Source organism: Alternaria postmessia (assembly GCF_024291825.1).
Source record: "Alternaria postmessia strain BMP 2775 chromosome Unknown scaffold_198, whole genome shotgun sequence".
NCBI classification, from domain to species: domain Eukaryota; kingdom Fungi; phylum Ascomycota; class Dothideomycetes; order Pleosporales; family Pleosporaceae; genus Alternaria; species Alternaria postmessia.
In genome coordinates, this window is record NW_026260271.1 from 1 (window position 1) to 25,199 (window position 25,199).

The 25,199-nt window shown below is 49.4% G+C and overlaps 7 protein-coding genes across 7 annotated transcripts; 2 read left to right on the top strand and 5 right to left on the bottom strand.

The window, feature by feature from the left end:
• Positions 1–748: 748 nt before the first annotated feature.
• Positions 749–1,953, bottom strand: J4E82_011410 (uncharacterized protein; the record flags this gene model as incomplete). The annotated part of the gene is made up of 3 exons (XM_051737616.1): positions 749–1,629; positions 1,695–1,710; positions 1,912–1,953. The coding sequence occupies 3 exons, from the start codon at positions 1,951–1,953 to the stop codon at positions 749–751; spliced, it is 939 nt and encodes a 312-aa protein (XP_051582619.1).
• A 1,602-nt stretch (positions 1,954–3,555) lies between these two features.
• Positions 3,556–5,087, bottom strand: J4E82_011411 (uncharacterized protein; the record flags this gene model as incomplete). Its single annotated transcript, XM_051737617.1, has 6 exons — positions 3,556–3,776; positions 3,880–4,120; positions 4,246–4,462; positions 4,534–4,871; positions 4,932–4,985; positions 5,034–5,087. The coding sequence occupies 6 exons, from the start codon at positions 5,085–5,087 to the stop codon at positions 3,556–3,558; spliced, it is 1,125 nt and encodes a 374-aa protein (XP_051582620.1).
• Positions 5,088–6,748: 1,661 nt separating this feature from the next.
• J4E82_011412 (uncharacterized protein) lies at positions 6,749–7,730 on the top strand (the record flags this gene model as incomplete). The annotated part of the gene is made up of 2 exons (XM_051737618.1): positions 6,749–6,781; positions 6,867–7,730. The coding sequence occupies 2 exons, from the start codon at positions 6,749–6,751 to the stop codon at positions 7,728–7,730; spliced, it is 897 nt and encodes a 298-aa protein (XP_051582621.1).
• A 126-nt stretch (positions 7,731–7,856) lies between these two features.
• Positions 7,857–11,372, bottom strand: J4E82_011413 (uncharacterized protein; the record flags this gene model as incomplete). Its single annotated transcript, XM_051737619.1, has 9 exons — positions 7,857–8,292; positions 8,348–8,769; positions 8,822–9,086; positions 9,144–9,951; positions 10,005–10,105; positions 10,172–10,233; positions 10,583–10,815; positions 10,904–11,035; positions 11,252–11,372. The coding sequence occupies 9 exons, from the start codon at positions 11,370–11,372 to the stop codon at positions 7,857–7,859; spliced, it is 2,580 nt and encodes an 859-aa protein (XP_051582622.1).
• A 484-nt stretch (positions 11,373–11,856) lies between these two features.
• Positions 11,857–13,269, bottom strand: J4E82_011414 (uncharacterized protein; the record flags this gene model as incomplete). The annotated part of the gene is made up of 1 exon (XM_051737620.1): positions 11,857–13,269. One exon carries the CDS (start codon positions 13,267–13,269, stop codon positions 11,857–11,859), a length of 1,413 nt encoding a protein of 470 aa, XP_051582623.1.
• Positions 13,270–15,839: 2,570 nt separating this feature from the next.
• VPS10 (vacuolar protein sorting/targeting protein PEP1) lies at positions 15,840–20,426 on the bottom strand (the record flags this gene model as incomplete). Its single annotated transcript, XM_051737621.1, has 4 exons — positions 15,840–16,461; positions 16,513–19,692; positions 19,740–19,930; positions 19,980–20,426. 4 exons carry the CDS (start codon positions 20,424–20,426, stop codon positions 15,840–15,842), a joined length of 4,440 nt encoding a protein of 1,479 aa, XP_051582624.1.
• A 1,763-nt stretch (positions 20,427–22,189) lies between these two features.
• J4E82_011416 (uncharacterized protein) lies at positions 22,190–23,731 on the top strand (the record flags this gene model as incomplete). Its single annotated transcript, XM_051737622.1, has 2 exons — positions 22,190–22,868; positions 22,965–23,731. The coding sequence occupies 2 exons, from the start codon at positions 22,190–22,192 to the stop codon at positions 23,729–23,731; spliced, it is 1,446 nt and encodes a 481-aa protein (XP_051582625.1).
• Positions 23,732–25,199: the final 1,468 nt, after the last annotated feature.

Sequence of the window (25,199 nt, forward strand, 5' to 3'; positions counted from 1 at the left end):
GTTTAAGAGCTCTAAACTGAACTGACTGATAAGACGAGAGCTCTAAACTGACACTGAACTGACTGCCAAGCAATCAGTCAGTCAGTCAGTCTCATCAGTTTGGATTGATTGTTAGCAACTCTGTGCTGCCCCTAGACAGATATGTATATCCCTTTTGATTGAAGAACCCGATCATCGAGTTCTTGAGTTTCTGACGAAGATTCTAAAATATCTTTGAGTAAACTGATGTGCTGCGAGATTGGCTTTCCCACAAACTTTGGCAATGCAAATACTGGAAAAACCCTCTTTAAGCAAGATTCTCATAACGAAGAGCATTGAAAATACTTTGAAATCTTAGACATGTACAGTACTTTTTGTCGATTCTCCAGGCTCTTTTTACCGACGAATAAGAATGATGACCCATAGACAAAGGATGCAAGATTGAAGGCGGGGAAATACATGAGACCAAGAAACGATCGGTATAGGATGTCAAACGATCACGTTAATGATATCCCGCTAAGGAAGAGGTGGCAAAGAGGCGGTAGAACTGCAGCCGTTACAGAAATCTCGCCAATAGACACAACTAAGGGAATAGTAACGACAGCAAGGGATAAGAAGACCAGGATCTAAGAATAGACAGGTCTCTCTAATACACTCGTTGTGATGAACTCCGATAGTTATATATCTGGTCTAGATTGATAGCTTGTTCTTCGTCGCTACTAGAGAGAACCTTTCCATGCTTCCCACTGCATTTGACCTATGAAAATCCTCAGTTACCCAAGAAAATATCGAGCAACGAGCCGTATTCGATGGGGTCTTCGAAGAGTTGACCATGGGCTGAATCAGGGAATACAATCAACTTGGCGGAAGGCAGCTGCTGCGAAAGGACAAAGCTATTACCAGTCCCCATCAATCTGTCTGTATGGCCATTAGTTACCAGTACTGGCGCGTCAATCCTGTTGAGTCCCTCATAACGCTTGGAATCAGCCGAAAACTTGCCGATAGCGACTCCTTGTGCTCCCACCCCCACTCCAACCAAGAAATCCTTCCTCTCTTCACCTTCCACATTGCGTTCGAAGGCCCGCTGCCACCATCCTCTGCCCTTAGCGAGACTAGTGTTTGAAGGATAGAAGAAAACTCCAAGCATGTAGTCTTCAGTTGGAGCTCGGTCTGGTTCCCCACCGGGACCCTGAGCAGCGTTTCGATCCGTCTCAAACACGTCCGGTCCAGCACCAGGTCCCACTCCGGCTAATACCAGCTTGTTCACTAGCTGAGGATAGTCCATACCGATGGCTTGAGCTATGTAGCCGCCCATGGAAAACCCAAGGATATCAGCTTTCGTTACGTTGATAGCAGAAAGGAAGTCCACAGTCGTGTCTGTCATAGCCTCAATAGAGTCGGGAACAGTGCCGTCGCTGTGACCAATCCCAACGTTATCGTAGATGATGACCTGGCGATTTTGCGCAATAGTATTGATAAGCAGAGGATCAGTAGTATCCATGCTCCCGCGGAAGTGGGTTATGTAGACAAGGGGAGTCTCCGATGGTTTGCCAATCTTGCGGTAGGCAATCTGAGTGCCGTTCACACAGATGAACTCGGTCACAGCAGTTTGGGCTGAAAGGTTTGAGCGATCCCCGAAGATGTCGTATCCTGTCGGGCTGTCAAGAAAGATATCAGCATAAGATTTGCAAGCGTCCAAGTATCACGAGACTTACTGGGGAGCCGCCGAAGCTGTAATAGCGGAGGCGGCCACGAGGAGTGGGGCGTGGACTTTCATATCCTCAATTCCTGAAATAAATGCGATTGTGCAGTGATTGCTTTCAGAGTAGGTTATTGCAATTGTGGCAGTGGAACACACCAGATAATGTGGGTTCGCATGGCTTATATGTTGTGAACAAGATGGCGTGTGCATCGATCTCTGTTAATGCTTACAATGCAATTACTGTCTTGATCCGAGCAGATTATACACAGCATGTCAGACTCGGCATTCGACGATCTACTTCTGGGGCAGGAGCCACTGGATGCACCACGCGGAGCCATTAGCATACATGCTACGGATAGGTAGCTTATCAATCAGTCCGAAAGAACAAGTAACAGTGAATATCAGTAAGCATACGCTTCAACGAGGTAGTGATATAACTATCAAGTTTCCTATGGGAACATGATTGCCCTTTGCAATACGTATGAAGCAGGGATAACCCTGGACACATAGCGGCTTGGAACCTTTGGATTGTTCGTCGTTACGTTTCGCGAGACATAATTGGCAATGGCTAAACCGTGAGCAAAGAGATCCGCAATTTCAATTGGCGTGATGCTATCCAAAAGAATTTCAGTGTGCTCATTCACTAAAATTTGAATCCATGGCTGCATAATGAGATGGAAAGTCAGGGTCTGAGTACTAATGCAGATCACAGATCCGTACGCCAAGCAAACATGCAAAAGTGTTAAGTGATTACGGTGAATACACTAAATGTAGAGGCGAGTTACACATCTTTACGACTAATCAATAAACATAAGCAAAAGTCGCACCGATTACAAGGCCCTCGTTAGTGTAGAGTGATTAGTGAACGAAGAAGAACGCTAATGATTCTAGCTGGAGAACATCGCTGAGTCATGGATAACAACATCAAGTTCTCTTTCATATTTTACCAATACTTGGCTGGACATGGAGTTTCAGCCTTGTTTATTCTGTAAGTCTATGCGCATGGCTTACAGTAGAGAGTCAGAATAGACTGTAAGATTACTCAGAAGAAGCCACAGGAACAAGGACGAAGGAACGATGGACCGAGAATTTGGGAGTAGCTGGACAGGCGCGAAGGAGGCCAGATAGAAGAGGATTATACAGACCCTAAGTGACTCTAAAACTGTGGATGTACTCCAATCAGATAAACCCCTTCTATCCGTCTGATACACCCTTTAATGACCTTATCATATCAAAGAAAGCTGCAGGACTATCACTAAACTGGTTCTAAATTAAAGTGGTTGCCAATCGAGGTGCTACGTGAAGCACGCTACCGACTTGCTGTAACGTGTCGTTAAATGTACACAATTTCAAAGCAACGCCTCGTCAAAAATCATCAAAACATTCACGACGAAAGATTTGTCGAATTTAGTGGTGCGTACCTAACTGCTTGCTTTGCTCCACAATCCAAAGGACAGCGTGAACTTCATAGTGGCGTAGAAGCACTTCGACAACATGCTGATCGAGCACCGCCTGCTTCGCCAGTATACTAACCCTAAACTAGAAACCGAGATGCATGTAAGGTCAATGCAGGATAGGCCATGTGCTACCTATAAGGACCATTGGCTTCGCAATATCGAACCCGATGCGATTCTCAATGTTTGCCTCCAAAGTTTGCACAGGAACTTATATGTTTACCCAGAAATTCAGCTTTTGCAGTGCAGTGAGTGCTTTGACATGAATGTCTACACGAATCCCATATCGAGCAAGCTAAAATCACAAATATCAGCTAGAAGGACTCTTAAAATATTTCGAATAGTTCTATCTGCCATTACATACGTCTCGCTGGATTTCCTCGCTCAATCTCTCTATTGTGGGTCTAGTATTCTGTCCGGTCAATTTTCTAGACCCCGCAGAAAGTCATGCAAATGCCTGTTTACATCTCTTGCAGCCTCGGCTTGCATGAAGTGCCTTGTAGGAGCAGTTCGAACGGTCAGGTAAGGAAGGTACGGTGTAGTTTGGTTTAGTTGGAGATTTGGAATTGCCAGAGGGTCGTTGTCGCCAACGATGAACAAGGAGCGCTTAGTGACCGTAGGGTCAATCGAAGCCATCAGGGCTGGTGAGAGTTAGTAAAGTATGTCAGCAAGGGGGGAGGGAGTAGAGAGAGACAAAAACAAACTATCAAGGAAGCAGATTCAGGAAAGCGCGCATCCACTCACCTTGTTCATCAGCAGTGTTGTAACCACGCATCATAGCACGATACCACTTGAATGAACCCTCCATACCACCCTGGGCGAGCATAATAGTGCGCCACTGATCAAGAGTGACTTCGGTAAGAAATTCATTGTAGAAGAAAATACGACCATCGGCAAGCAGCCATTGCTCCAGGGCGCCTGGCTCACTGATGTTACGCACATAGTTGACGTCAGCGCCGTAAGCGATATTGTATAGAGCATCAAGCTAAACATGCAAGATAGAAATTAGCTTTCTGTTCTCATCGTGTGTACTCTGAGGGGTCCGTTCCAGTTACTCGGTTCTTTCCTTCATCGGGTGAGGGCTAGAGGGGTTGAAGATGTTCTACTTACGTGCTGGTCGGCAATAGCAGGAGCACGGTCCTCAGCGTTGAAGTGCCAATACTGGAGAAGAGGATATCCGAATAAGGCACGTGAAGCCTCATCGCTGGCGTCTATCGTTGCGCTGGTGAAGTCGGTTCCAGGCGGGGAGTATCCTAAGGTGAGAAAGGCCAGAGCGCTCAGGCGGTCAGGATAATAGTTTTCTATACGCGATAACTGGCCGGAGCCACTATATGGTGGTAGATTCATTAGTTGTTGCTTGGAGACGGAATATTGCATGCTCTTCACGGTGTCACATACATATCATGGCCCACGCCTACAACCCGACCAACACCTTCGCACTCGAGCAATTCGACCATCTCGGAAGCTGTTCGTTTGAAGGTGAATGATTCCAGGTCTTCAGGGTTGTCGGTTCCACCAGTTCCCAGCATGTCGGGCGCGACGATGCCGTAGCCATGTCGGGTAAAGTATTCGATTTGATTTACCCACGAGTAGGATGTTTCAGGCCAGCCGTGGAGAAAAAGAAGTGTAGGCATAGATGAGTTGAATGGCGTTTTGAAAACATAGCGGTATCTATGGCCTGAAGAGAGTCGTGCGCTTTTCACAAGGTTCGCGTAGCTAGTGAAGCGGATGTCGTCCTGGAAGAAGTAAACAGCTGATCAGTTTTGCACCGGACGAAGCTGGGCATGATAGCTCACAATATTGGGGTTCATATCAATCTCGCATAATGAACTTTGGTTGGTTGGACGAGCCTTCTTGAGTTAGTGGAAAGGTTGTCGATGGTGTCGGTAGCACCTTACTAGTGCAAGATTGGCCATTCCGAGAGACAGCCAGAGGATATTCGGGAGCATCATATTGTTGGATAGGAATTCGTAGTGTAAGAAGTTCTGAAGATGGGGCATGATGATTGTAAGAATGCGTATGATGAAACCTTTTATGTCCTCATTTATAGGTCATCACACAACGCAAATACATTACGAATCTACCTAGGTAGTCTTAGCACACCAAGGTGCCAGGGGTCCCTTTCGAATTGACACTTATAAATCTCCGCAAACGCGACCGCGTAATTGTATATTATCTAACCATCATTCGTCATGACTTGCTGCTGAGTGATACTTCTCTAATGTTCTTGGTAGTTCACTAATCATACTGGCTTTCGTAGCTGGGCTACATTCCAACATCTGTTTTCGATGCATGATCCGTGAGTAGTTGACGTAGCATCACACCAAACGCTAGCTACCTCCTTTCTACGTCCCATGTCTGTAGGAATCTGGCACAGCTGTTGCTCGACCATCTTGACGTAAATTGTCTTGCTGTAAATGTGTAATAACGATCTAGTGCATTTCGCTAATCGCGATAGAAATGGCGCTGACAAACAAAGGTCAGAGCGTAATTTCACCCTGAAGATTAACCAAAATGATGCACAACTCTCTGCTGTTCTAGGTTTCAGTTAGGTATCTAGCCACAATTCAGTGCTTACGCGGCTTGGCAACTACCCTAATAAGAAAGATCCGCCAACCCCTACCAAGCCTCAAGGCTCATGACTGATTAGTCACCGAGCACCGATGTTTGCTGTAATTACTAAACATACCTCCTAACGTGCTCCATCGGTCATCCGCTCTATCAAACCCGACGCGACGCTTCTACACAACAACAACAATGCTACAACACCGCCGCACTCTTTTATCTCAAAAATAAGGCAGAGTCTACTCCGCATCTGGGTAGTTTTCAAGAAAGCAATTTAGAAGCCGTCGAGAGATGCGAAGCTATTTGATGTCCCTCGTTCTACCCTATGCGACTGTCTTCGAGGTAGCTAGCTTCAAGCTATTGTTAATGCCGAGAACAGGAAGCTGTTCCGTATTGAGGAGCGGTCTCTCTCGCAGTGGATCTAAGACGCAGATCGACAAGGCTCTCCGCCCCAGGTTATTGTTGTACGACATACAGCAAACACTCTACTCAATGGCCCCGGCCAAGATCCACCTCCCGCATCTGTGGGCTTGAACTATGTGTCCCACTTCGTCAAGAGCTAGTCTAAGCTACAGAACAAGGATTAGATTAGAACTACCAGGGAAGGCTAGGTTGTACTAGGCACATGCATTGCAGACTAAGAATTGTGAGTGCTGGGCACGTCTACCAAGCTCTGGTAGTAGCGATCAGATCAGGCAAGATCACTCGCAGAATTATCTGTGCAGTCTGTGCACGTTCGGCATCCCACCGTCGGCATCCCACCCTCTTGCTTTCGACTTACGTTACCTGTGATTAGTAACACTTTGTTAGGCATTAAGTCATGAACTAAGCCTTGAAAAGAGCAACAATCACTAATCCGAGATTTGTCAGTCAGCGGAAACAGAACTCCAGCGACCACGTCTATACAAATGTATACGCATACATATATAAAAATCATGAGGCTACTCATTGAAGAGATATCAAACCAGCCTCACTGTCATACAAAATTCACATTCCCATTCTGGGTTTCCGACTTATTTTCATCTCCACGAATTTTAATCTTGCATCAATGGATTCATATAAGAAGATTTTGATCATTGGCGTAAGTGCTTTACTCAATCTGAAAACATAGACGCTGTTCCACAAACACATTGTACAAACAGAGTACTAACTGTTGTATGTATTAGGCGGGAGGTGCTTTGGGTATCCCAATATTGAACGAATTCCTGGATTCAGCCTATGAAGTGAGCGTTCTTAGTCGCAAAGAGTCTACTGCAACATTTCCGGACGGTGTGAAGATTTTCAAGGCAGACTACAAAGACTTTGCGGAAGTCAAGGCTGCCATGGAAGGGCAAGATGCTGTGATCAGCAATGTGGGCGGTCATGCAGCTGGAGATCAACAGATCTTTGTAGACGCCGCCCTCGCAACTGGTGTCAAGAGGTTTTTCCCAAGCGAATATGGTCCCTATACCAGGGATCCCAGGATGCTTGAGCTCCAGCCTTATAGCACCCCGTATAAGAAAGCTCTCGTTGACTACCTTCGAACAAAAGAGAATCAAATATCATGGACGGCCCTGATTACAGGCGGATTCTTCGAATGGGGTATGGGAAACGGCTTTTTCGGCTTCGACCTTCCGAACAAGACTGCAATTTTGACCGATGATGGAGTTAGCGCCTGGGCCTCCACTACGATGGGAACGATCGCCGGAGCCATTAAGGCCTCTCTTGATCACGCTGACGAGACTAAGAATCAGTACGTCTTTGTTTCGTCCTTCCACCACACTCAGCGCGAGATACTTGACATCATCGAGAAGGTTGATGGAAAGAACTGGAATGTTGTGCACGTTAGATCCGAAGACCTCCTTGCCAACGGCAAGAGAAGAGTCCAATCGGGTGATTTTGCTGGCATCATGGATTTGACTAGAGGTGTCGCCACGGGCAAGCTCGGACTAGTCGATCTGAGGCCTCATGGGCTTTGGAACGAGAAGTTAGGGTTGCCTGAGGAAGACTTAGAGGCGGCTCTCAAAAGGATTGTGGAGAAAACTTTTTAATTTGAAAATCATTGTTTAAGAAAATAAGAAGTGTCTTTGACTGATGTGAAAGAACATAATAAGATTAGCAAACCTGGAATTGGTACATGCACAGTTCTTGCTCGTCTACAGACAAAAGCACGAGGGCTAACGTCGCACAAAGCTGAACCAGCTCCTCCGCTGCTCGGTAACAACCGGTGCGCTGTCTACCACGTCTTCCGCCGCTAGCTCACTTATCGACGACTGCTGAGATACCATCGAATCTGTTGAAGCGAACGAAGACGGCTGCTTTACCATCGGACTCTTGCCAGGTCGCCACATAATCGGCAGATCCTTGAGTTTATGCCCCTTCTCCATGAGCGGAATTTCACTCTCTAAATCGGTCCAGTTGCGGTGGCCTTCGCCTTCGTAGGCTCGACGCTGGAGCTGCCATACTCCATCTTGTGTCCAGCGAGCGATACGGGGGCCGAGTGCGCGGCGGAAGCGAGTGAGGTAGACGAGGAATTTTAGAAGCGTGATATCGACGATTGCGACGAGGGTGGAAAAAGCGACGACGAAGGCGAGGCCGAAGACGTTGATGTTGCTGGTATAGATTAGTAAAAGTCCTGGGATGTCCAGGAGCATATGAGAACACTCACACGAATCCACCAGACTTTTTCATCTTCTGCGCTCCACAAAGCGCTTTCTCGCCCTCAGTCTGCGGCGCAATAACATACGCATCTGCAAATGGATCGCTCGCTTTAGGCCCAATCGCATATTGAGAAACGGCCATCTGCATCGCAGCCCAGACCTCCTGTTCCCAACCTAAAACCTCCCGTTTCCAGTAGTCGTCGGGCATGGACGGAATCATGTAGGTAGACCGACCCTCCAAGTCCGAGGCTTGATTGGTCTGCACCCTTGCAGTAGTGTGTAGCCAGCTTGACATAATAAGAAGTTGTAGTACTGCTTGCTGCATGCTACTGGAATCTGGAAAATGGGTCTTGTTCATCTCGTGATAGGGTAGACCTTGGAACGGTGTGCAGTAATCGTCTTGACCGTCTCTAGCGTGACAGTATTGAAACTTTGGGCATATCAGTGTTTGTTCTCGTGCAAGACTGAGTGCTCCGACTCACATGCTGGGTACAGGCAACCCCTTTCACAGGGTCGTCAGACGCATAATTTGTGACCTCTTGACCCAGATCCCATGAAGAAATATTCTTGTGTGAAGAATACAGCGGGTCATCAGTTGGCGTGGCAAACATAAGGCGATTTTGCATGAAAGGTTTCAAAATCAAATCTCCATCTGGCCCATCGTTCATTTGAAGAGGGAAGAAGCTTTCCAGAGGAAACCACCCTTGCGGCACCCTGTTGACCGGCGATCTGTACCATACCGAGCCACTGGAGGAACAGATCAGTCACAGCATAACCCATTGTACGTAACAACCTTTGACTTACAGTGGAATTGTTGGATTACCAGTGATGTTAGACACAAGAAGGTACCCTATGTAGCTTTCTATTCTTGTCTGATCCGTTGGTCCGTACAACAAGGCCAGAATCTGTTCGCCAGGAAAGATGAAACGATCCGCAGGTACCAGACTGGGTATTAGTTCCAAGTCGAAGACTTCGTAAGACCCTTCACTAGGTAAAACGGTACAAGAAACTTTCTTCCGAAACATTACACGATCTTTGGCAGCCAGGTTTAGTCCGAACATCTTACCGACGTCTACAAGGCCTGAATCGACAGTAACGGCGTTTTTGGTACCGCACATGGTTTCGTTGAACGGACAGGGCGTGCTTCCGACTGTAAGTGGTATGTTTACATTGGTGAAGGCATCGTTGCAGAGGGCGGGGAGCGAACCATTGCGGTAGCAGGCTCCGGCATAGACAGGAGCATTCGCGATTAAAGTGGTGATATAAGTCCTCCAGGCAGTTCCAGTCCCGTTGATTCTTCCGCATAGCGGCGAGTCGACTAGCACTTCGATGGAGCCACTGTCGACGACAAAGGATGAGAAGACGGACGCCGCGACTGTGACCGCCGTGAAGAGCATTGCGACGAGTACCAATACCATGGAACGTAGGAAGGGTCGGTCTGTGTTCTTCCTCCAGGCCCACCATAGTTTGAGCGCTTCAGCGACAACTGAGCTGGGTGTTGGAAGCGTACGCAGCAGTGCCTGCTGTTGCCTGAACATAGCATCCGCTGGACGACCGTTGGCTCGGACTTGATGAATCGCAAACGCGATCAGATGCCAAAGATGCGCAGTTCCTATCTTAATTAGTCACTTTTCTCTCTCGAAGACTGATGCTCGTTAATGTTACCTAAGGTTGACAACACAGCTAGCATAGCAACAACAAGATTGCCTGTTTGCGTATCAGTTGTGATGGTCCTTCCCAGGACTGGCCCTCCATCCATGTTCGTCCTATCAAAAGCAGCATATTAGCAACACGTTGCGAAGAATATGCAGAATCCAGCATTAGCCTCTTACCATGCACCTGTCTTCACATATTTCGAATTCAACTCAAGAGACATTGTCGCAACATTCAAGAACTAATATGATTGATAGTCGGCGTACCTTCAACAAAATATATAGCGAGACGTTGCTATCCTTTAAAAACATATTGATCTATCATGGGAAGCCGCGTATCCATCCTAACTTTCAATCTGAAGGTGGCACAGTAGCTCTGCGATGCTTGGCAAGCGATGCGGCGAATAATAAAAAACCAAGAAACGACGAGTAGCATTCCTGGCGCGTCGAGATGATTTTTGATGACCATTATACCGAAAAGAGTATCTCTTGGGACGGTTGTAGTACCCAGAGCTTACAGTGGACCCATAACGTGCGAGGTTTGGGTATGGTCAGCGCTTAGGTGACCGCAAGCGCGGTGGCGGCGCGTACATGTAGATAAACGGATCTAGTAGCATAAAGTTGTTGAAGGCGCTTAAAGACTGTATCATCTCTAGGACTGAGAGCATTAGTGAAGATGGATTCATCTAGAAGAAAGCCTGGTCGTGACTTCAAAGCGCGCAGGAAGCTACCGGAGTCGAGCGCGTGGAGCGTGATTCTGGACACCGTCAGACGATGATGGAAGCTACGTGGCGTGGCCAGCTGAAAGGCAAGAACTTCCGTCACTAGAAGAAGAAGCAAATACACTTCAATGCAGCGCCTAGTATTGTGATGTCACCAAAGACATTGGTAGCTGTGGAGTTAGACGTGTACCTGCCCAGGTCGCGCTGGAGGTGGCTAGGACCTGTTCCGCGCTAAGCCATTCCAGGGCCGACGATCTACGTTCGTCTCCAAAGCGCAACCCAACATCACACTTCTTCTTCTGGAAAGATTCCTCGCCGTCTTCTAGAAAACAATAGCCTTAGCATAGTGCATTGAAAGCGTGTATATATCTGCACGTGACCAGTTTGATCGACCACAAGGTAATGAATCCCAGCATTGATTGACCCGCATCGCTTACATTTACCATTGCCGCACTGACTTGGCCAAGGCACTATCAGAATTTGCCGTATGATCAACGTCCAGCATCGCGGATATATGGAAGGCAGACGAGTAACTTACCTGCAACATCTTCTACCAGCTTGGCAGGGGTGGCGGTGCATATACGATTCAGGCGACTGTGGGGCCATTGTCTTCTAGGCATCCAACTGTTCGCCTTGTGATGCCTTTGTTCGCGTTTCATTGCAGGACGAAGGACGAGATACAATCGCACCAAGTTCTGGCGAGATAGTTGTCCTATACAGAACTACGGCTTGGATGTAGAATGTAGAAAGGAAATGGTACAAGCAGGAAATGATATGTACAATGACTTGATAGATTCTAAGTAGTACACGACTAGAGTGCCGACTGGCTTGGCTACGCATATGACTGTCCGTGTAAGGATCGTATCGTACGTATACATTTCCCCCCATGTCCTTCTCCACCCCAGCCGGTCAATGCAATGGATAAAAAGTATTGACAGCGAAATTAAGTTCCGACTCACACAACCCACTTGATGACGAAAAAGAGACCAGTCCATGCTGATGCAGATACATTGAATTATTATAGGGCGGTTAGAAGAGCCCAAAGATGAGACAGAAATGTCGTGGAAACTTTTCGGAAGAGGTACCAACAATGAGGGGTATCATGCAATTGCTATGCACTCATGTGATGCTCTCTTGCTCGCTCTAGAATCGGAGTTTGGCCTCACGGGAATGAAGCTGGAAGCGCTTGTCGAGGGTGATATCCTTGACCATGACAGCAGCAGCGGCGCGAGCAGCTGGGCTACCGTTCAAGCCGCTGTGATCTGGTAGGACGTAGTTCTTGGTGAGACGCTTGACAGCTCCGTCAACACCGTTGCTAAGGAGCAAGTTTGCGCTTCCACCAGTGTTGCCCTTGACATCGCCCTGGCGGGCAGTTGCAAGGAGCTTAGCCTTGAGGGCAGCAGGGTTTTGACCAAGACCGGCAACGTCTTGAGTCATAAGGGTGGCCATTACACCAGTGACGTGAGGGCAAGCCATGGATGTACCAGAGAGGAAGTTGATGACGGCGTCGCCAGTGCTCCAAGAGCTCAAGATTTGCTCACCGGGGGCATAGATGTCAACACACTGGCCAATGTTGGAGAAAGATGAGATCTCGTTGTCGATGTTAATGGAACCGACAGTGACGACATTGGAGTTCTTGCCACCGAGGTGAGCGGGAGTGCTACCACAAGCATCGATACCATCGTTACCAGCGGCGACCGAGACGTGGATGCCAGCCTCTGAAGCACCAGAAATGATCTCGTCGACTGAGTTGGCGGTACCCTGAAGACCCCAAGACATGCTCATGATGGAACCGACGAAACCGGGTTGGGTCTTGCGCTTGTTGTGGTTGGCGATAACCCAGTCCATACCCTTGATGGTGTCGGAAGATGCACCAGATCCGTCATCTCCAAGTACCTTGACTTCGATAATGTTGGCACCCTGGGCGACACCGAACTTTGCACCACCAGCAGTACCAGCAACGTGAGTACCGTGACCATCACCATCAACAAAAGAGCCAGTAGCAGTGAAACCTTGAGTAGCGCGTCCAGTGAAGACAGCGTGGGTGGTTCGCACACCAGTGTCAATAACGTAGATGTCAACACCGGCACCGAGGGCTGAATCGTCGAAAGAGTAAACGAAGTCCTGGCCTTGTGGGGATCCAGTAGCGCCGGCTGCGCTCGAGACTCGTTGCAGACCCCAGGGAGCGCCCTGCTGCTGTGCGAAAGACTTGACATCGGCCTTCTCTTCTACAACGTTGATTTCGGCCAGCTCCTTGAAGATTTTGGCGTGGTCGTCGCACATCTCGACAACGGCCCACTGAGGGTTTACACCCGGTGAGGATTCGGCCTTGAGTACATCTCCCGACTTGAGCGATAGATTGTCTAGGTAGTTTTCGATCACCCTGTGGTCTGTGTCGTTGCGCCACCAGGTAATGATGTACTCCTTGGTCTCAAGGGAGTGGTTTGCTGGGAGGGCGTATTTGTTGATGAAGCCCTCAGAACCAGTTGTGGGAGCTGCGAGCACGGAAGAGCCAGCGGCCAAGAGACCGGCGGCGATAGCGAAGAAAGACTTCATGTTGATTACGGGGAGGATCCGGTCCGGCAAGAAGTTGTTGGAGGCGTAGAAGCGAAAGTGTAGTGAGTTTGGTAGTCACTGAGAATGAATGTAGGAGGAACGCTATACGGACGCAAGTCAGTGACAGCCCTGCTGTGAACAAACGGCGCGTGAAGCCACGGACTAGCGACAGTCTATGTCGCTTTTATATAGCGATTGGAGCTGCGGCTATTGAGACAGGCATACAAACAGACCATAATGGCGCTGTGTGGGGTCGAGAAGGATGAGTGACTGGGGTAGAGCAGGCACACAATGTGTGGCAGCCTCAGGGTGGAAAAAAAGCTTGGAGACTTACATCAACGTGCAGGCAACGAAGGTGCGACGAAACCGTGTATCAGGCAAGACTGGTCTGAGGAGGAAGGCGTATCGGCCAAGACGTGCCAGCACGCGAGAAGAAGAAGAAAGTGCGGGTGACGAAAGTAAGCAAAGTGAGTGAGTGTAGAAAAGAGCGAGTGATGAAGAGAGAGACAGAGCACTCTAAATGAATGGAAAGAGAGAGTGTGGGGTTGCAGGAAGAAAGAAGGACCAAGACCGTTGGGAAGGAGTGATGAGAAGGTGCCCAGGCGGACGAGACGGCCTCATGTACTCGCGTCGCAAGTGTCCAGGCCATAGTCACCAAGCTCAGCGAAGAAGCGTCCGCATGTGAAACGGCTTGGCGGTGGGCTTGTTCCCGAGAGAATACCAGGCCCAATTCACTATTGCACGCCGGTAGCCAAGCCTGACGGTCTGCATCAGGTCGCTGACCAGGGGTAGTGCAAGCGAGAGCGGGCTCTAGGGACCCTCGATGCACGATTGGGGCGCCTCGGGAGATTGTTGGTGCTAGGGCGACGACTGGCCAATGCCTACCCAGCGGGTATTCACTTATTTGGACGCACCACATCGCTTCTGGTGGTACACTTGCAGCATCGCGCCTGTCGAGTTGCTCCATCTGGAGAGGCGGAAATTGAATGCAGACACTCGCCCTGACCGACGTGTTGGCCATTGACGACCAACACAGAGGGAAGGAGCCTGCCTTAGCTGTGCCAGCGCTGATTGGCTGTCCCCTTCTGAAACAACGTGGGCCTGCGTCACAACCCAAACCAGTCAAGCGCCCATGGCCAATCCCCACAGCATGCATGAACCAGCACTCAACGCAAGAAAATCCAGACAACCGTCCGCACGGCCAAGGGGCGCAACTGCGTGTCAAAAAATCATGCACTACCATCAATCGAGCCGGTGCGTCCTATGAGCCCGTGAGTGCCTGAGCCACACGGCACTGCAACGGCTTTCCCTCTCTCCATCCAGTCGCCACCGCCGAGTGCTACCGTTTGACACAACGGGCCCTCTCCGCAATGTGTCAAGCCGTCCAACATCCCCAAACTAAACACCCAGAGCCACAAAACCGAACGGGGTGTTTCAATGTTTATTAAGGGGACTCGTACGAACTCATGGCGCTGCATACCCAGGTAATGGGGAACGGGTTAATCCTCACTCTGCATATTGTGCTGTTTCTGGGGTGCATAACTACGGTGCAGCCCCATTGAACTGACAGCCATACACCCCAAGCATTAGCAGCACCTCTCTCACACAGCCATTGTTGTTGCTGTAGTGCCATGGACTCAGCGTCCAGTTCCCCAACGTTTCGTGCTCGACTCGTACCACCCCAGGCCCTGTGTTTCGAGACTGGCCAAGTCGGAATATAGCTCGCATAAGAAACACCACCCCAATTATAACATCATCTCAGCCTGAACAGCAACAACCGCGGCATGAACAATCATAACCCGTGCGATGAACAGTCTCATCTGTCAAAAGGCAAAGGCATAAAGCTGTCGGAAACAAACAAGACGACATTGTTTGATCAATAATGGCCTACTTTTGGACCATCCAACAGCAAGCTGCGCCTCACCTCCGCAAAACCCAGGAGATTAGTTTAGACACCCTGGTCGCAGGACGAAGACCCTCAATCAATCTGCGCCGCATCGTGGCTTGGGCCCTCGAATCATGGCCACTCAAGATGGGGTTAGACGCGGCGCGTGAAACCACACTACTAATCCTTCGCTTCGACACGCATGGCAAAGTTTGTATCGCTACCAGATGGAGATCTGCGGAATTCAATCTACCTCAGCCAGCGATGAAGGTATTGAGTGGACATGTCCAGCTTAGTAGCAATATAAAATTCTCCCATCGTGGAGTAGAAACACGAGTAGGTCCGTTCTGCCAAGGCAGGTCCAGTAATCTTTACGTCAAAGCACTTGCCGCTTCTCTGTCAACTCAACCGTCAGGGTACAAAATTCTACGCGATTCACACTAGATTTAGTGTCATGACGCACAGCACTTTTGACAGATGCGACAAGCTTTCAGCCACCTGGGAGTCCATCTGACTATCACCACCCATTCCTACATAATCATCAAACAACTTGATTGCTACAAAGAATGTACAAATTCCATACCACCATACCCTGCATCACCCGTTTCACACTTACCAACCTGTCATAACCATGACCAATGCCAAATCTCTCATATTTATCTTAGCCATCCAATGATAGAGATCTTCATACCTCCTCATCGCTGTCATCGCCCAGCAGTTCCCCTTCGTCGGGATCCACAACCGCGTAATCTCCCCTGCCGCGCGCAAAACTGCTTCTAGAAGTATACGTCCTGCCATAACCCCCATATCCACCTCCGCCACCCATTCTGCCAGCAGCCCATCTATAAACGCTGCCTACGAGTAGAGGCAGTGCACTGATGACAGCCACGAGGCCCGATACAGCAGCGATGGGCCATTTGACCCATGGCGCATCCGAGTCGAATGCGCCACTTCCGCTTCCGTCACCCAAGCGAATGCGACCAAATTTGCCGTCCCAGTGCTTCCACACATAGTATCCGACACCGCCTGCTGCAGCAAAGGGAAGGACGATAGCCAAGAACAGGGAGAAACCTCCGATGCCATGTTTTTTCTGGAAGTCCTCTTCGAAGCCGGGGCAAGGGTGTGGGTCACCCGTCTTGTCAAATTCCTGACCGCCCTCGCAGGTGGAGAGAGGGATCCTGCGGAATCGGACGTCGGTGTAGTACTCTTTTACGTTCTTGTCTTTGCATACGGCAGACGCCTCGGGCAGCGTGAGACCGGCCACAAGCTTGCAATCACCACTTGCGTCGCGCTCGTAGTTGTATGCACTACTGATTGTTAGCATGTGTCGCTGGGCAAAAGTACAAAACAGGTCTTACCATTCAAAGTCTCGCCTGGTGCAGGAGCAATTTCGTGCAATGTCGTGCATTTGATCGATGCGCTGACCGTTTTTGCACTTGGCGTCTCTCTTCTTACGGTGGTATTGTGCTACGTGACCGAACAGACACTGAGGCTCCTCTTTCTGGAGCGGGTGCTGTGGAATCCAGAGGTCGTAATCACCGCTGGTAGGATTATTCTCATTGAGCTCACATTTTTTGCTGAACTCTGGTAGACCGGAGAAGTCAAGGTTGACAGCAACAAGTTCTTTGCTGTCTTTACCCCAAAGGAGGAAGTTTAGAGAAGTGTCGCTAGGCACGGTAGTGATGGCTTCAACGCGTATCTTATGGTCGGAGAATTGGTAGAGGTTCCACTTTGAGCCGTTGTCAAGGGAGTAATAGACGTGGTCAGTATCTTCTCCGCGGCGGACGATGACTATGACGGAGCCTTGGTCGCCAAACTCCCAGGCGTAGGTACCCTTCTTGATCTCGGTCCAGGTAATACCTGCGTCGGTCGTCATGAAGGTATTGGCTTCACCAAAGGTAGACAGCTCTGAGCCAACATTTCCAACAGCAAGCATCATCCCTACTGCTGTCGGAGAGGAGTACATCTCCCGAGGATCAGCACGTTCTGTATATCCATGAATATGCAGACCGCACTTGTACTTGTCGGAAACATCACATTCGTATGCCTTGCCTTCCGAATCTTTCTCAGGCGCCTGAAGAGGTTCCCAGTCAGCGCCGTCGTTATGCGTGATGCGACTCTGCTTCTTCTTCTTAGATCCCTTGTTGACCTCATCGACGTTGACGATAACGTTGGCGACAGCGACTCCCTCAAGACCTTGCATCTTCTCGAAATCGACGTAGCCTTCCATATTTCGGTTCACAGCGGCAAGGCTCATAACGTAAGATGTGCCATTGCTGTTACTCTTGATAATGGAACCATACTCCTGATCCCGTGTTGGATTGACTGTAACATGAAGGAAGACCGCGTGTGTGGAGCTGTCCAGAACAGTGTAGGCTGTCTGGTGAACGTCAAAGAACTTGGGTGGGAACTTGGCCTCGGCGAAAGTGTTGGCGTCAAGACTCGCATCCAGATGGAGAGTCCCATCATCAGCTTTGGTCGCGACAACGATAAACTCAGACATTGTCGCAAATTCCACGACAGATTTGAACTTGACATCCTTCTTCTTGAACCAGTCCTCACTGGAGATGAGTTCAAGGGGAGCGCCCATTTCCTCGTTTGTGTGCTGTTCGCAGAAGATCTGCTCCTCCTTGACGCTTCGACCAGCTTCGCGCCAAACAAATGCGCACTTTTTGACGTACGGTACGAGCGGCTCCCAGCTTTCGTCTTCACCGTTCTTCTGTGAGACATAGGCTACAGTATGACAGTCTTTATCGCCAGCTTTGTCGCAGTGCTTTCCACCCATCCAGATGATCCAGCTCTCCTCCTTTGGATGGAATTGCATAATCGAGAGCCTTTCCTTATTGGGCATAACGGGTGCCTCGTGAGAGCGGATGCTATCACGACGTCCGCGGTCTGTGGAGTAGTAAAATTTCTTGCCGGCAGTCAAGAAGTAAACTCTGTTGTTGTCGTACTGGTGAGGGTAGATTCGAACAACCTCATCATCCACAGCCTTTTTCCATTTCTTTCCATGGTCATGAGTGATGTAGGCCGTTCGCTCATCGGTCAGCATGACAACTGTTTCGTCTTTGTCGTCATCGCTCTGGGTATTGCCCTCGAGATAGTACTGCTCCAAGAATTCACCTCCCTTGAACCTGGTGATTTCGCTCGTAATCTTGTCACTCTTTGGTGGCGGTCTCTCAGTGTCTCCGCATTCACGCTCGACTTGCTTGTCTCTTTCGGTCTCGCCTTTGCATTGGTCACCAGGTATCTTTCTCCAACCGGAGCTGGCTTTGTATGTCTTTGCGTCGCCCTCGCAAGCGCCTTTGGGTAATTTGAAGGAGTCGTTGGGTTCGCACTTCTTGTCCTTGCCTTCTCCAGTAGGTGTAAATCCGAAATCGCATTCGTAGTCTCTGAATTCGTCGCAATCACATGGCTTGAAGTTTGGTGTCGGGTCTTTGAAGACCTCTTCAACAAAGCACTCGGCATCCCACTTTCGCCGGCGGAACAGCTGCTTGTGACCCATGACGCAGCTTGGGTCACCGTCTGCATCTTTACGTACAGACCATTCGTCATCAAAATCGCTGTCGCCACACTTCTTCAGCATATCAGTGAAGTCCAGGTGGATGATAACATGTTCTCTGCCACCGCCATCCTTCTTCTTAGATGCGTAGAGCATAAACTTCAAGCTCGTCGAGTCAGGTAGGGTTGTGAGTTCGCGTGCGCGGATCTTGTAGTCAAGCTTTATCTTCTTCCATGTATCTTTTCGCCCATGCTTGAACGAATACCTGATCTCGTCGGTGTCGCCCTCGTCGAATACGGCTACCAAAATAGAACCCTGGTCGCCAATTTCGTACTTGTGCGCATCTTCAAGCGCCAGTTCCCATGTGAGACCGGCGTCATCAGAGACATAAAGATCGCCGTCGGTGTATTTGCCCAGGTAATCTCCAGTATTTCCGACACCCATGACGATGCCTGGTGCGGGGCTTGAAAAGACCCTCCCGCTGTTGTGCAGGTTAGTCACCGAGTGTAGGTGCAATTCTGCGTCTTTCTTGCCCTTGACTGTGAGCTTTTCGAAAGATCTGCCGTCATCAAAGCTGATCCGCGACTTTAGTTTCTTGCCCTGACCCGATTTTTCTACCTGTTTCCAGTTGTCAACAGTATTTACCAGAACCACACCCTGGATGTTTGCGATCTTCTCGAAATCGACGTATCCACCTTCGTTGCGATTTGTATGCTCCATGTTCTTGGTGAAGTGGGTGCCGTTCGAGTTACTCGTGTAGAGGTTGCCCATGTCCACGTACTTGGAGGTCATGACATCGACTTGTATGCTATAGTTGGTCGACTCGAGGATAGTGTATGCATCTTCCTCAATTTTGTGATCGCCGAACTGAGCATGATGCCATGTCTCGGTATCTTGGGTTACGTAGAGGGCGAGTTCGTTGGAGTGGTCGGCTTTGGCGGCGGCGACAATATAGCCTTTGACAGCGGCCATGTTGGCCATACCCTGAACGGTACGTCCAGATGACATGACAGGCTCCTCTTCATCCTTGAAGTAACTGCGCCCATTAGCTGCTACCCATTGTTGTAGTCGGTTGCCACTCACTTGTCAGAAATCAGGAGCCTAAAGTCCTTTGACCTGTCCGAGTATTTGCCTCTGGTGATGCACAATATGCGGTCATCGTGCTTGTCCTGGCCTTGGAGGAAGCGTTCGGCGCCCTTTGCCCACTGGCACATTCGGCGGTCGTCGATGAGGATCTTGGGCTTTGACTTGAAGCCATCAGTCGTGTAGTAGGTCTAGCCTAGATTAGCCGCTGGACTCACAAGCAAGATATACGGAACATACCCGTCCGAGACATGGCGCAGTAAAGCAGTTCTCGATCTCGTGAATCAGGATCTTCTTGCTATCCTGGGCGTGCCAGTTTACGGGTACTTGGGGCGACGGCGGAAGCTCCGTCTCGAAACTATCCCAGTTCTCGCCCTGGTCATACGTGACCCAATGCTTCTTTTCGCCCAAGACCAATGCGACCTTGTTGTCATATGGACTCTTGATTATGCCCAGCCCGTGTAGGTCTTGTAATTGCTTCCAGCCCTTGCCAGCATCGTGTGACCGCCAGATGCTTCCCGTCTCGAGTTCTTGCAGTAAGGCGACTCCGGAATCGTCAAAGTACAGGATGTTGACGATATCGTTCTTGAATGCCGTCGTCTCAACGAGCGGCTCTTCTTTCTTGGCGGCGGCGGTCGATGCTAGTGCCAGCAGGGCGGGCAGCAGGAGGCCCTTAAGGTATTTCATCATGCATAGAGGCGATGGAAAACGTGTGTGGTGAGGTCTGAGGTATGCGCACAGTTGAAAGAACAGCTGGCTGTTGGAGAATCACAGCCTCGAAGCTATGCAGCCCCAATGACGCTTGGCGATCTGAAACAGTCGATGCGCCGCGGTGGCGTAGGTGTAGACGGAGCGCAAACGTTGAGCCCGACGCGTATAAAGATCCAAGGAGCAAGCTAGCACAATCTAAGAGCTGTACAGGAGATTCTAGGTTATGAGGCGCAGTTGCGCGATGATGGGTAGCCAAACTGGACAGATACAGCTCGCAGCCTCCCGCGCGTGGTGACGAATGGGCGGACGTCCGCGGCTTCTGGCCGCACCCAACATCCCTGTCGCTCCTGCGCCTGAGATGGTTATTGCCGGCCACAGCACGCGACTGGCACTTTCACTCTTGAACCCATCTCTTCTACAAAGTTGCTAATCCTATCTACACCCAGGCTTTGCTTTACAGCATTCACATTACCGCGGTCCCCCATCTTGTACAGCTCGTGCTGGATCCATCCAGTGTGACGATGCTATCATCATAGCAGAATGCATCTCAGAATCAGCCACATTCAACTCAACGGGGTCGACATAAGCGTATTCGTATCATCTATCAGGACTGGCGTCCCCGCAAAGAAACCGGACGACTGCCATCTGCTTCAGGGTCGCAGTCGTGGTGATTACCAAAGTTGGTGCGTCAAACGTGGCTGTAATGGCGATACAGATCCATGGATAAGCACGTCATGGTGTAAAGTATCCAACAAGACTCATGCAGCAACCTCGATGATGTACCGAGGAATCTTTTGTGCATATCAAATGCAGATGTACCTCATTTGAGGTGCTATTTGGCGACGCGTGTCAAGTTAATGTGTTGTTCAGTATGCCGCGTTTTTCGTCACTTTACGCGTTCTCCAGCCCCGCCTACCGTATTCTGATGTGCAAAGAAGGGCCGCTCGCGGGCCTCGCGATCCCAAAGTTGCTGCTACAGTTGTTCTCACCACTCCATGTGATGTTACAGTCGCCTTATGTCTTGTGTCATTGGCTTTGATATCACAAGCAGTGCACAGATGTACTATTACTTGTTCTGCCGATGTTTCTCCGCGATTGAATTGCTCTAGCGATTGATCTCGCTACCGCGCATCAGGTTGCTTCCACCGCTCATCCCTTCCTATGGCCTCTCATCCTAGTCGATAATCTGACTTTGCGTATCGCCAAACCCCACATTTGATGAAGACCTGCGGGAATGTTGTTCAGAGGGCAGTGCCTCTTGCATAGGTATGTGTCAAGACTGCCGAGGTAAGCGGATCAGCTCATTCATGGTCAGGGAGAAGTACGGAGTATAGGATGGCTCCTTTCACCAGAGTCGTTATCTTCTCTTGTGGAAACAAGGGGTCCGCAGTTGCTGCATGGCTCATAGTAACCTTGGAAGGATGGGCAAATTTTGTTCATTTTTTAACAGCACACAGCCAAATAGACGCTTCTTTGAGGAGGTCTCTAAACTGCATGCCAATACATCTTGCAGAAAAGAGCGGTTATTGGGGGCTCCTCCGCTGCGCCAAGCTTTCAGATTGTCAGCATTCGCATATTGCTCATCCAATGCTCGTTTTGCCCTGGTCATCCTAGAAGCTCGTGTTATGCAACTGCCTATTAACAATCCCGATGACTCTTAGACGTCGGTTATTGATCCGTCGGATAGTATTTAAGAAGCCCAGGCGAGCTTTGTGTGGTTCTCCCATCATTTCAAAATCATGATGCCTCGACTGTTCAACATCCTAGCACACTCCCTTTGTGTGTGTGTCATCCTAACGGCTGCTGAGGGGAGCAATAATCCAGGACCTATCGAACTGGTCAGAGATGTTGCAATCATCGGCGGAGGTGCATCAGGCACTTATGCTGCAGTTCGACTTCGCGAAGACTTAAACACGAGCATGGTGCTCATCGAACCCAGGCCAAATCTGGGAGGTCATACTAGTACCTACCACATTCCCAAGACCAACATCTCGATCAACTTCGGAGTTCAAAGCTACCTACCATACGGGCCAGCCAAAGATTTCTTCGCTCGCTTTGGAATCCCCACGGCAATTCCTACTAATCAGAGACTGACTGCTCTGAATGTCGACGTCGAAACTGGTAAGATACTGGAGGACTACAGTGCTCCAAGTGCGAATGCGACCAACGAAGCATTTCAGCGATGGCTCTCTATCACGACAAAATACAGAGAAATCCTGGAGCCCGGTTACTGGGACTTCCCATCCCCAGTGGACATCCCTGCAGATCTACTCACGCCCTTCGGTGACTTCGCCAAACTCAATAAGCTGGAGGCTGCCGTTCCACGTATAGTGACGATATCTGGGGTGGGGTATGGTGGTGTTCGTGACCTTTTGACTTTCAATGTCTTACAGGCTTTTGGAGCGTCGCTTACGAATGGTCAGTCATCTCTGCAGGCTCGGCTACGATAGGACCTTGTGTTCTACGTGCTTCCTGGTATCTCTTACTGTAAACGTACTAACTTACTGAGCCTAGACTTCCTGAGCGGCACCCTGTTCAAACCGATTGACAACAACGGTGTTCTCTATGAACGTGCACTCGAACTTCTTAAACCGGATGTACTATTGTCGAGCACTGTGCAGGATGCGATGCGAACTGCAAACGGAGTGGAGCTTTCAGTCAAACAAGGAGATACCAAATACGTTATCAAAGCACGTCGCGTTCTATACACTGCAGGGCCAAGCCTGGATAATCTAGCTCCTTTCCATCCTGACGAAAAGGAAAGTGCTATCTTCTCGAAGTGGATCCCAGGAGCCGAATTCGTAGCAGTTTTAGAGGCGTCTTGCCTACCAGAGAATTACTCGATCACATACCTGCCTTCAGCAGCGGTACCAGCTGATCAGCTTGCGATCAAGGACTGGCCATACAGTCTGCGCTTGGATTCAACAGGACCTCCAGGCCAAGGTCTTTTCCGCGTCATATTCGGTGCCAACTACACAGTGACCAAGGACGAATTTACCAGGCTAGTCTTGAAAAGTGTCAAAGATATTCAAAATGCAGGAACTGTCCCCTCAAACTGCAACGCGGAATTCAAGGCTCTTTCAGACCATAGCCGACCTTCGTGGCCGCAATCAGCTGAGCAGCTGCGAGCAGGATTCGTGCAAGACTTGTATGATTTGCAAGGATATAATGACATGTGGTATACTGGATATGCTTGGGGGGCTCAATACAGCTCAACTGTCTGGGCTTTTACTGACACTGTCCTTGAGAAAATGTTAGGAGATTTGACGGACGGAAGCTAATTCGGATCGTTGGCGCACACGCAGCGCAACTCTCATGGCCTGAGTTGCCGTAGATGACTAGGTATTCATTAGTTAGGCGCACGTCAAGACTCAAATAATGAAAGGTACTCAATGCATCTGAGCTAGACTACCCTTGTGAATACGACAAAGTGGTACATACGTGGTGCTGCCGTCATAACGAATCCTCGTTATAACATGCTCGGCTTCCATAGTACACAAGAAGACAGTTTAACGGAGATGACCTGCTGTAGTGGCCCTCGTCGAGGTTATCAGCAACAGTACGAGCTACTATATGCGTTAGATACCAGAGCTTTGTCTACTATTGCGTCATCATACCCAACTAACCGTACAACAGCAGGTGCAGTTGGAAACCCAGTGGACCTATCTGTTCTGCGGCTTCTGGTGAACAATTAGATTGGGTGAACGTAACGACTGTTTTCTGCAGCTTCGAATGCAATTATAGTCTTTTGGGTCCAAGTCTACTCAGATATTCCCAGCACGCGTGTACCAGCATGTACTGTGCAATGGGACTGACGATGTCGCAGCGCAAGCCGAGTGAATGATCCATGAGCGAATGAGTCGGCCCTGCGAATGAAGCGGGCGAGATCGAGGAAGTATAGAGAAGAAGAGGAAGCTGGCTGGAGTTTGGTCCCTTGATGGGTGATTGGGGAGTACCGAACTTTATCCGGTTCCTGCGTCGCCGTCCCCACCGCTCCGGGCTTCTCCTTACCTATTCCTTTGTGTACTTCCCATCTCTAAAACCAACCCTTCCATCACAGGCGTATTTAGTTCAGCCGGAATATATTCGCCTACGTCGATCTCGGCCTGTTCTTTTCTGTCCCCGCGCTGACCTCTCACGCATCGAAGAGTACAAGATGACCTGACCAGAGCAAATCGCACGCAAAATCGTCAGTACCTGAAAATGCCGCATTGTCTTTGGATAGCGAAGGTCAGGATATCGATCAAAATCTGATGGCTTGGTCTAAGGAAGTTGTGGACCGTGAGAGCCAGAACCTCATGAGGTAGAAGAGCCAAAGGTAAACTACGTAGCACATGAAGGCTTAATTAGATGTGACCAATGCAGCAGTCACTACAGCTGAGGATGATTTTGACGACGAAGACGACAATTTCTGAGATTTCGACCTCTCTTGCGAAGAACAACCTTGGAACTCCTGTCCTCTCACAGCTACGAAGCTCCTCGCATTCGCATCTACGCCACTTTTCGGAACCACTGTACAAAACTTAGCGTTATCCGAGTCTTCACCTTAATCGACAAGCGTGCATGCTGGATTTCAAAGTCGTTATATTGGGGCTAAAAGCTGATGTACACCAAGCCAGCTAATAAGCTAGCTGACCGGGATGTTGATCACCCGGGGATGTTGATCACTCACAAATCTCAGCACTCCCACACAAAACACGTGTTTATTTTCTTAACGTAGCTATAATTGCCACTCCGTACACATAGACT